This window comes from Salvelinus namaycush, chromosome 21, assembly GCF_016432855.1.
Source record: "Salvelinus namaycush isolate Seneca chromosome 21, SaNama_1.0, whole genome shotgun sequence".
In the NCBI taxonomy this organism is placed as follows: domain Eukaryota; kingdom Metazoa; phylum Chordata; class Actinopteri; order Salmoniformes; family Salmonidae; genus Salvelinus; species Salvelinus namaycush.
This window is the reverse complement of record NC_052327.1, coordinates 18,405,887-18,417,864: the sequence shown is the minus strand read 5'-3', so window position 1 is coordinate 18,417,864 and position 11,978 is coordinate 18,405,887. Positions and strand designations below refer to the sequence as shown.

The 11,978-nt window shown below is 41.4% G+C and overlaps 1 protein-coding gene across 1 annotated transcript in view; it reads left to right on the top strand.

Annotated features, from left to right (window-relative positions):
• The first annotated feature begins 313 nt into the window (after positions 1 to 313).
• LOC120066151 (protein Wnt-7b-like) overlaps positions 314 to 11,978 on the top strand; it is a 33,364-nt gene continuing 21,699 nt past the window's right edge. Inside the window, exons 1-2 of the mRNA XM_039017311.1 lie at positions 314 to 968; positions 8,512 to 8,738. Of these exons, the coding sequence (XP_038873239.1) occupies positions 892 to 968; positions 8,512 to 8,738 (304 nt within the window). The 5' untranslated portion in view covers positions 314 to 891. The remainder of the gene's footprint in view (positions 969 to 8,511; positions 8,739 to 11,978) is intronic.

Sequence of the window (11,978 nt, the reverse complement as noted above, 5' to 3'; positions counted from 1 at the left end):
TAATAAGAAATGTATTTCCTTAATGATCTTTAAATATTATCTATAGATTAATTCATAACAGGTGGCAAACAAGTAGAATTTATGATCGGTTAAGCTATACATATGAAATGCCACAGAATACTCTAGAATTCTACTCAAGGTTCATATTGTAAGCTGGTGCATGGACTAATCGCTAGCATTATTTGTCTACTTGATGAGAGTAGTCTAGTATCTCCTGTTGTGCAACACCCAAGGTTGCAACCTCAAATAGCCTATATAAGGAAGTTTCGGTGAGTTTCGCTGTATGTTACTGTAGCTGTACAACAACTGCACGTGTTCAGCTCAACCCAGAAGCCCGTCCCAATCCTTGCATATCCATACCAGCTCAAAGGAGGAGGCGTGGATAGGGCTTTTGTTACCTGCATTAGAATACCTGCAGCTACATGGAAAGAATTTAAGATGTCGTCAAAGGAGAGGAACTGCAACCGATGTGTTACGGCCTCAATACAGACGAGGGGAGGAAAAGGAGGACATTGCACCGGGTGTAAATGTACCTGGCGCACGCAAGAACAAGTGAGAATACATAACTTGTCCTACTTTGATACAAAGGACGAAATATAAGAATGGCTCACTCGAGAACTCATCTTACTCCTCGACCCATCGCTCTCTCATAAGTGTTTTGTTGTCGAACTCTTTAACAACCACGTTTTGGATCACCATCACTCTCTGACTCACCTGTTACCCGTTGACTATGGATTTTAAACGGATAAAGATTTCAAAGGAGTTTAGATTTGACATTTTGGAAAAGAGAAGTTATATCTGCATCTGGAAAGGTTAGATACTGTAGTGTTGCCAATGTGAACGCAAGAATGACCACTTCATTCTAGTGAATGGCCCGTCCCAGAAGCGGTTATGATCATGCACAGACCCCTCCGAAGGTGGAATTTGTACGTCTTCTTGTGCTTTGGCATCATCTACTTAAGGCTTGGGTAAGTGTAAATGTAAGACTTATATCAACTGCTTATATGTGTATGTTACTTTCTTGTCTGTATTATTATTGTGGTTTTAAATATAACCTGCAACATGCTGAGCCTCGTGGGTATTCTGAATGCCCATATACATGCAGTGTTCTTCTGCGGGCGGCAGACGCAACTGCCCTTTTGACTTCACTAACTTTTACAAACAATTTCTGACTTTTACAAACAATCTCAAAAACTCAGTGTGATGCTAGCCTAATCCATCCATGTCAGTGTTGAAATGAACCTCACACCCATAGCCATCAAGGACAACGGCTGGATGTGCGTAAAAGCTGTGCACATTTTTTGTTGTTGCGGTTGGCCAAATATTAGATTAATTCATATTCAGTCTCGGTTGTGGTTAATCTGATCAGAGTCTTGTTGGGTTGTCGCTCTATAGATCGTTTGACCCCTCAGCCGGGCTCTGGCTCACTGCTGTACACCTTCATTAACAGAGGCAGCCTGGCTGAGTTGTATTTCCACATTCCACAGCCCAGATGGAGTTTTTACTTGTTTTGCAATAGCTCATCTTGATGTATAAAAACAGAGGAATTATATATGCTGTGTGTGTGCAAAAAGAAAAACGGATAACATGAGTAATACACCTTTTTGGACTTTATTCTATTCCTACCCAGGGTATTGTTCATTTCTATTTGCATAAATACAAATGATATTACACAAACGGTTAGAGAATTTTGTTTACCTGTCTGTGTTGTAGGTCTGTATTGTCTGCAAGGTAGCCTGATGGTTTGGACTGAATTGATATGAGTAAAAAATATATACAACCAGTAAAAAAAAAATTATACACAACGTATATAACGTTAGGATATTTCAACAAGAGTCAAACCTTGGACAGCTCAAGGTCCTGTTTTCTTTACTCATACATTTTTCAGGCTAGTGTTCCTCATCATCCATAGCCAGTCATGGTTATCTAAACAAAAACAGCAGGTGTCATCTCCCAGCGCGTTCCATTGGTGGGAGCTCACCTTTCCTTCTCCTACACAAGCCTTAAGTGAAATAGGCCTAACGGGTAACCTCCACAGGTATTCATATCTTAACAGTTCAAATAGGGAGAAAAAAAATCACACCAAGTGAAGCGTGACGAGATATCTCAGGGTTTTATCAAGCCAAACCAGTTAGCTCATTCCCGCGCGTACTCCCCCCTTCTTTAGCCTGGGAAAATCTTTCATGATACCCTCTTCACACACAATGACTGGAGTCTACAGGTGACGAGTGACATGACTTTGTGCTGAAGCGATGGTGCAGACAGAGCTTTTCACTCACCGGGTTCAACACCAAGATCGCCCTGTAGATCCTGTGTTAAAACCGCAGGTTGATGTTTATTGTCATGAATCTTGTCCCAGAAGCGAAACTGAGCGATTTCTCCTTATATAGGCAAGCTGGAAAGTCAAAATTGTCGATATTGTAACTTAAATTAACTTTTTGGTCTTAATTTAAGGATAGGTTTAGACATTAGGTTTAGCAGTGTGGTTAAGGTTAAGGTTAGGTTGAACAACTGATTGTATGACTTTGTGGCTGTGCCAGCTAGTGACCACCCTGCAGTGCTGCCTCCAGAACAAGATGAAAAACGCTAACCTGCTTTAAAACCTGCAGTAGCCTGCTCTTTTATTGATAGGATAAAGTCATTAATAACACATCATACCAAGTGTTAATTTATATGTAGTTACGTATTAGGCTATTCACAACGTTTTTACTTTTTTAAAGCATTGGATAAAATGTGTGCAAGACCAAATGCTTTATGCACATTACGCACATACGTTTGTTTTGCCTGATAATGTGTTAGTGTGAAGCAGTAGGCCTGAAGATGAAACAGTCAGTGAGTGCGCCAGTGTTTGTTTACTTTTAGGCCTGATTTGATGAATGAAAGGCAGCCCTGTCCAGGGGAGCAGCGGATCACTGTCACCCTATTGTCCTGCTGTGGCGCAGAAGTGGGCGGATAGCAGTGTCTCTCTCTGCCCAATGGCAGCCACGACTCTCATGAGTGTGGAGAAAAGCACTTTTCTGCCATCCAAAATCCCTAAAACCATCATCATTCCGTCTCGGGAACCACACTCTGTAACAGCCTCTACCGCTGAGAGATGACAGAGCCAATCTCCGCGCCCGCTGCACACTCACGGCCCTGGGACTGGGAGCTAGGAGCTGCATAGCACCGCCACTCAAGCGAGCACCGCAGACGCATCGCACCAACCCGGGTCAGCTCTTTGATTTTTGAGCAAAGGGGAACTAAAACGCGCGACATCAAGGATTTAAAGAGGACTCTATCCCACTATTTTTCTCACTCCACCAGAAAGCGGCCATTTGTTCAATGTCATCATGATCATCTTCTCGTCGCGCAGTGTACTACTGTCAGTCTACTATCCACAGATCTTCCTCATACTTACGAGTGGGAGCTACCTGTAAGTTGACTCAATTAGTTGCTTACTGGTGTGATTTTGTGTTTGGAGACATACTAAGAATGCATTTCATTTTCGATTATATGTACTCTGCTTTAGAATTGTTATTGTTAAATCTTTCTCCGAAATATTACCGCAGGTTGTTGGTTACGGTAGCCCATGTTTATGATGGATGATGTTTGCTTCACAGTGCACATCCTAGTCTTATCCTAACGGTTTTAATATAAAATATAGCCTACAACATGCTTGATTAGAACTAGTCATTTAAGACAACTAGGCTATGCAACATGGAGATAGAAAACGATTTCGATATCTTATTTTTGTGCACTTGGGTGTGTATTTTACGCACCGACTTTGATGTATTATTTTGTATTTACCCACATTCGATGATGTTCTAGACGTTACCGTTTAAAATGACTAAAGGATACTCGAAATACATTCATTATTATTGCGTATGCTTCAGGTAGGTAGGGCATCCCTCCGGTCCACGTGGGAAACAACGGATGAAGTCGATGTTAATTACCTGACGTCTTATTTTATGGGCATGTAGTTCGATGAGGTGACATAATACAGTATTTCTTTTAAAGTTAGGACCCAAATCCTCTTTTACAACATTGTAATGACGGTTGGACACGGTTTCATTTGGCCACAGAGTGGCAGAGATGTTCAAGACAATTGAATGAAGAGTGAACATTATTTCATTATTTCCCCTTTATGAATAGCTTTTACGCATGCGGTGGATGATTACCTGTCACAATTTGTGGATAGGGATTATGCTTTATGCATTACATCACCATAGTATTATGCAGATTTACGAAGTTACAATTTAAAGCCACATCTGGAAAAGTAGCTGTAAAACATCGGTCTATGACACGCACATGATTGACACTGGTCATAATTGTATCATTGAATTAAAATAACGAGTTGCTCACGCAGGAGAACGTTTTATTTTTTCCTTAAAAATAATTACCGAACCATACGTTGTATCCATCCCCGTGCTGGAGACCCCAAACGTAATGTTAAAATAGATGTGGTTTATGGTTGCAGTTAAAAGTGGCTATGATCTATGTTTAGTAGCCTATTCGTTTGCACATTATAAACTACATATATCATTTTGTTTTCATAATTTAAACATGCTTTATTACAGTACAGTACCGCAAATGAAATAGGTTTTAGGGATGAGGATGGTTTTAAAGTGGAATAAGAAACACGGAGGAATGTGATCCCCATCCTCCATAGTGTTCCTTCCTCTCTCATTACATGTGCAGCTAAATGCGTGTTAATCTAACAGGGAAATTCGGTGAACTACATGGGTGGCAAATGACTCATCCTCAGACAGAGGTATTAGTCAGAACACGCCGTCATTCCATGAAGAAATATGCAAATGTTAGGTGAATCACACCTTTAAAGTTGTGATTATTGCATCACCTCACCAAATATGATCAGTATAAGGTTTTTAAAATGGGGGACTTTAGAAATACGTTTTCGATTTCCATATTAAACCCTAGTAACATCAAAGTGGAATAAGACATTTCGAATGAAAACAAGCTGCACTGTTAATTTGTTTAAATTGCCCACAAATTTGCTATAACCTACATATATAACACAAATACATACAAGGGTGTTAGACTGGACAGTCAAGATTTAAAAGCTTTTGACTACAGAAACATTTGTTTTGACTTAAAGTAAATATTATGAATTGATATCATATCTTTAGTTTAGACAAATCTTGTAGATTTGTTTCATTTTCACAGTTGCTATTTCAGCAAATTTGCCCAAGAAGCAATTCTGACAAATCTCACCAAATAAATCCACTTGAATCACCTGCATTGTGAGACAATTGTGGCTGAGATATTGCTCAGTGAGACATACCTGTGAGCTTAATTCTGTGTCACATCAAAGGCATTCGACTGATGGAATAGGTGTGTGTGTTTGTGTGTGTCGGTGTGTAGAACCATGCGTCCCTCCCCCTTTACAACACCCTGTCATCGAACCTGACGTCCTTATAATGTAAAGTTTGGGGGAAGGTTATTTCGCTTTGGTGGCCAGCGTGCACTATAATATACTGTGGGAATCCCTGGATTTGCTATTGTTAACATCGTTACATACTGTAGCCTATAGCATATGGAGAAGAATTGTTTGTAGCTATCATAGATGATATAGCTGTATTATATAAATGTGTGTATATAATGTGCATTATACTTGTATTAATATACAGCATGATTACCAATTTACATATTTTGCTTGTGATTTGTGTTTTCTCCCTTTGTATCTGTCTATTGGAGTGCTAGCTGTTCCCGGACTGACACTGTGCACACAGAGTCGCCACTAAGCAAACATAATCGCATTTGTGCACTTTGATGCTGCAGGGATTTAACAGCTTAACTGAGGAATGCTCTGTTTTTGCATTGTCTGATGCTTTTGCAAGCCCATGTTAGACAGTGATGCTGGGAATTGGCAGGTGAAAATGGCCAGGATATGATGATACAGGAGAGTAGTAGCAACATCATCATCAAGTCCTCATGACCATTTTAACAGACAGTGAGCTGCACAGTGACTTGTTGCTGCCCGAGAAGATACCGAGAGGTATTACGGTTATTGCTGTTGTTATGGGATATTTAGGATCTATGCACATGATGTAATCCAGAGCATCTGTGTACATTCCTAGAGCATCAGTTACAGTGCACCTGACCTCATGAATAGTAGCATCATACAGTATATGAACCACACATTTAAACCACAAGCTCCATGGGGGTTGTTTTACAATAGAGAAGGTTGGTGGAGCATTTTGATTGTTTTGTTCAGTAGACATCAAGGAACCAGAGGGTTTGAGAGGTATAAAGAGTTACTTTAGAGCTTTGTGCTTCACTAATTCTTTGCTTTATATCTCAATTTCAGTTTTGAACTGATATAAATGAAAAATATACTGTATTTTCAATTACACCTGAGAGCGTTCTAACGGCATTGACCAGACTTTAATTGATTATACACCTATTTCTCAATGCCTGGTAATGGTGATTATGTTATCTTTGCAAAGGTCAAAGCATTGGTGAGCCTAATTTATCATATCATTTTGGATATGGAAAGGGGAGAGGTCTATGCTGCTCATGGTGCAGCAGTTTTGAAGCAAGAAGGGATGTCTGAATCGTCTCCCGTGAACCATTGAAATCCTTTGCAGTTTCTTTTGAATTCCATGGACTCAAATATTAGCATTTCTAAGCATTTTAACAACTTTTGCAAGGATGGAAAGAACTGACACTTACTCACATTACATCCATAATACATTCTCCTCTAGTGCAGATGAAGTACCAAATAGTGTGAATAAGAAAAAGCTCTGTTTTGCCAAAGATACATGTCATGTTGCAGTTATAGTTTAATTTGAACATGTCATGTGGTTTTGCATTCAAGGTTTATTTTTTGTCTGGAGACAGCTAATCTAGTAAAAGGCATGAGCTTTAACCAGCACGAAAAACACATAGAAAATGTATGCACTCACTACTGTAAGTCGCTCTGAATAAGAGTGTCTGCTAAATGACTCAAATGTAAATGTAAGCTGACGCACAACCCAAATTGTTTTATAGAGGTGTTGACTAACGGAGAGTAAACTATTAAAAGAAAGAAAGATAGAAAGAAAGAAAGACAGCTAATCAACAGAAGAGGAACATGTTAGGTCAACATTCACTCTTTTTGTTCTTTGAGTCATAAGGGCAGTATGGTTTTGTTCCATAATCCTTTTGAAGGGTAATCCACAAATGCAGTCGACCTCTTTCTCTCCCTCTCTTCTCTCCCTCTCTTCTCTCTCTCCCCCTCTCTCTCCCTCTCCCCTCTCTCCTTCTCTTCCCTCTCTCTCTCCCTCTCTTCTCTCCCCCTCTCTCTGACCCCCCCCTTTCTCCGCCCTCTCTCTCCCTCTCTGTCATTTTTTTGCTGACACACAACTTGCCTGCATCAGCCTGCCCTGCTTGTGGTAAAGCCCTCGGAGGCCCTACGTCATACATCAAAGCTGGTGTTCGCCTTTATGCTCTTTTACTGCTCCTTGTCTACTGACATGTTTGAAAGGCATGTATCTGCAGGGTTTGGATGGCTATAAACACACTGATGGAGAAATAACCCCATTTGTTAAGCCGTCTGTTTTCTGGTACGTGACTGTTCCAAACCCATCCAACATGTGGCAGGAATCGGGATTATATTAACTCCCAAAGCGACGATCAGTAGTAGAAGCTCCTAGGTGTCTTGTCATGGGTTAAATGACTGCTTCATCTTTACGCTTGGAGGAACAACACTTCATAGGGCGTGCAGGAGGGCTGGTGTCGGAAACCTTGCGTACTTGCCAGGCATACCGTGGCATTGCTCTACAAATGTGGATAAATTAAAGAAGTCTCGCACAGGAAATATATTTATAGGCGGTGTGTTATGCCGCATGTGAGCTTTAAACTCATACATATCAAATGAAATAAGGATAGCATAGTTGTGTGACTTCTTGGTTGAGAAGTGAACCCTGCCTAAATTTGAGAAGCCCAGTTACAAATGGAAGGCACGGTTGTGCCGGCGTGCGGCTTGCCCACGCCTGGAAACAATTCTAACCACGTTACCTAACAATTAACGCAAAACCCCAACTCATTTCTCTACGATCACGAGCCAAACCAACGCGGAGAGGCATGGTCAGCAAGCAAATAAACACAATGTCATTTTCTGCTTTGGATCTGTTTTCCCATGCTGTGTAGTGTTATTATTCAGCTTCGCATCGGATAATGGTTTCAGATGCTCTCTTTGATTCACCTCTGATCCATGAAATTGTAATATTTTTAGCAAGACAGCACTGCGTGCCTACGGAATGCTCATCAAGGCTTTGGTTGAATTTAATCCTGGTCTGGAGAGGCATAAAGTCTATGTAATGTGACTCAAGTCTATCTGTCCTCCAGTACTGCTAACTGACTATGTTTGTGTGTGTGTGTGTGCGTGTGTGTGTGTGTGTGTGTGTGTGTGTGTGTGTGTGTGTGTGTGTGTGTGTGTGTGTGTGTGTGTGTGTGTGTGTGTGTGTGTGTGTGTGTGTGTGTGTGTGTGTGTGTGTGTGTGTGTGTGTATGTTTACCTCTCCATCCATAGGGCCCTGTCTTCCGTGGTGGCGTTGGGTGCCAACATCATCTGCAACAAGATCCCTGGGCTGGCCCCTCGCCAACGGGCCATCTGCCAGAGCCGCCCGGACGCCATCATCGTGGTGGGGGAGGGCGCTCAGCTGGGCATCAATGAGTGTCAGTACCAGTTTCGCTACGGCCGGTGGAATTGCTCCGCCCTGGGGGAGAGGACTGTCTTCGGACAGGAGCTGCGAGTAGGTTAGTCTGGGCACCTTGGGAGAGCTCGTTGTTTTCTGTACCGTGGACTGACGCTGTAATGTCCACAACTCTAAAAGGCATGTTTGCGGACATAGACCTACTGTGAATGTGTGGCGCAATACGTTTGCTACATTTGTGGGGAGGCATAAGGCTGACGTTTGAAGAGTTACTTCAAATCTTATTTGCAGGGAAGACTGGATGGCAATGGTAGTCATTGATCATTGCTTTCGGGCAAAGGATTGAAGCTGTGATGTAAAACAGGTTACATTTTGGATTGAGGATGTCACCATCTCCTCCAAATGGTAGCCTGAGAGTAGAACTCAATTCACTACCAAGCCCCGACCACCCAAGCCTCTTCACAAGCCAAACCCAAGCTGCGCACATCACAGAGTCAAACTTTAACCAACTGCACACAACGTCTTTGACTCTCTATTGTATAACAATACACGTTGGAAAACTCAAACTCAAGATGACTTCATATGTTACCGTTACAACAGATTCCAGTCCGATGTGTCCTCATTTCAATCACACCGTTACATTTCTGCAGCGTGGCTTGATTTCCTTTGACTTATGATTTGCGTTGAACTTCTGGTTAAAAGCATGCCATACATTGCTAGCTGCAGCAAAGTTATGGAAAGGTTACCAGAAGCACCAAAGTCTAATGGGGAAAAAGTATGGTTGAAAAATGATATAGCAAATGAGGAGACAACTAATGGTATTATTGTAGAGAACGTTGTTGAACAGAAATAGATGGACACATCTGTTGTTAATCTTAGGAAATTGGTTGTGTCCATTGCTTAGTTCATGTGTGTGTGTGTGTGTGTATGTGCATGTACAGACAGTCAGAACAAGCTACAAGCAGACAAACATTTACATTTACGGTGCTTTTGTTTGAAACGGAATTCCGTAGACCTCTTTTGTATGTTTTTTTTTACAGGGACTTTTATACATTTGTTTCATTTAGAAATGTTTGTCGCTGTTAAAGTGCGGTTCGACTATGCATTTAATCCAATAGCTCTGTTAACAATCACTGCTATTTAGGAGCGGCTGACTTAGCGCCAACCCCTCTAAAAGCGTTTCTCTTTGTTGTAAATCTGGCGCTTTTGTAATGGATCTCGTCTCATTTTCTTCTGCGTTCAGCATCTCTTTTGCACTCCTTTTTTTCATATTTTCTTTTTTGCCAAGTTTCAGGGAGACTTGAACTGAACAGTACCACATGTCACGCCTTGCTTTATCACTGAGAAATCGATCAGGTTACTGATACTGCATGTGAACTACGCTGCTTATGTTTTTAGAACATTTGTATGAATAATTCGAACTACTTGACTCATGAACCAGCCACATCTCTGGTCAAAGCCTTTAGTTAGTCGTGCGATTTAACTTTAGGCTGATGTCCTCCATCCTACACCCCCGGAGAGAGAGAGAGAGAGAGAGAGAGAACCTCTTCTCTAGAGGAGGCAGATGGCTGCTGCGATGGCCAATTACCCGTGAGATCAACCGCTCCAGTACTGTAGGCAGAAAGGTCAGTGGATGGATGTGACCATTTATTGAGTATTTATCTCAGGGTTTTATTGTCAATACGCCATAGATTGTTTTTGATACTAATTTGATTTGTGCAATTAGTGAATGATGAGAGTAGCCGTGTTCTTTAATTATGTTGTATGTATGACAGTAGTGTTGTTCAGCGTGGCATATGAAGTCATGGAATACACCTCCTCAATAGACAAATGTTACAGTCCGTCTCCTCCCGAATCTGCAAATTCCCACATAATCATAATCAACTGCAAGGAGAAAAATGCATATTCCACTCCCACTGAAGTTTTTCATTCAAATCCCCCAAATTATGAACACTAAACCTTTCCTATTCTCAATGATCCAGTCTTAGTTTTGGATCGGGGGAGATGCCGTTGTTTTCTGAAGAGTTAAAGATCAGGGAACCACAAGCCTAATGCTTTCTCTCTGCGCTGCTTGCACTTGGATGGAGTCGGTCAGTTTGGCCGGGTTCCGTGGTATTGCATTCGGTTTCCAAGAAAGTACACATTAATAGCTGGGTTATTGAGTAGGACAGAACCCCAAATATCTTGATTCAAGGAAAGATTCTGTTTAAAAAAAGGCCATTCATTTGATACTTATTTCTGTGTTATTATACTGTAAATATAGATATATACTGTATATATATACATCCTTTATCTGCTGATGCTAACACAGCCTTCCTTGACACTGGCAGCTCTGTTAGTTCGATGGGACTTTAAAGGATGGATGGAAACATGGATGGAACAATACTCATTACGGTCACGTCCTTCAACAGTTCCTCTGTTGTGCAAAGAGTCGTTGGCTCTCCTGTTATGTTCTAACTGACACACTGGAGAACAAGGCCATAAACACTGAATGCTGGGTAGTAAAATATGTTTGTGTTTCCTCCTCTGGACACAGAAGCTATAGCAATCTCACTCACTCACGTTGTAATGTGCCTTAGCAGAATGATATTGGCACTGCTCTGTACCTTGAGCCCATAAAATATGGAGTGAATTATCCCGTGCTAACAGAAGTGGGTGTTATTGAATGGTATATTACCCTCTATTAACAGTAAATAATACAACTGAAGTCAGATCCATCATCAAGGCAGGGAGGGGCTATGGATAGTCAAAGCAGATTGTTGCAGTAGGGCTGGTCGGAGACGTGGAAAAGGCCAGGATAAATGGCAAGAGAGTGATACTCAGAAGTAAGGTTTTAATACAGTGCTGAATAAAAGTGATGTATGGTGGGTTGATTACAACCATAATTTTAACCCTAGTTTTTCATTGTGGGAAGTCAACACCTTATCAGTTTTAACACTGCTGTCTACTTTGGCCTGTTGCTCACTGGTCAGTTAGGATGAAAAATGCCGTCTTCAATTGGAAATAGTTGATGTTATCTCATGTGATATATGGTAGATTGTGGAGAGCATCTACACCAGAGATATCCTGAGCCCCCGAGCCTGAGCACCTTCAGCTTTAACAGCTTTCACAGCCTGAACAGAAGAGCAGAGCACTTGACGTTAGCGATTATAGTATGAAAACAGACACCTTTCAACGGCTACACTCAGCATCAAAGGCAGACGTAGGGCCAGTCGTATAACTGTCCTGCTCTGGTTACTTTCTGTTTAACTTTCCAACCAGTTTGTCACCATAGTGATTCATGCTTTTCATCTCAAAGAGGTTCTTGTTGTGCTCAGCGGTGAAATATTGCAAAAGTTCAATT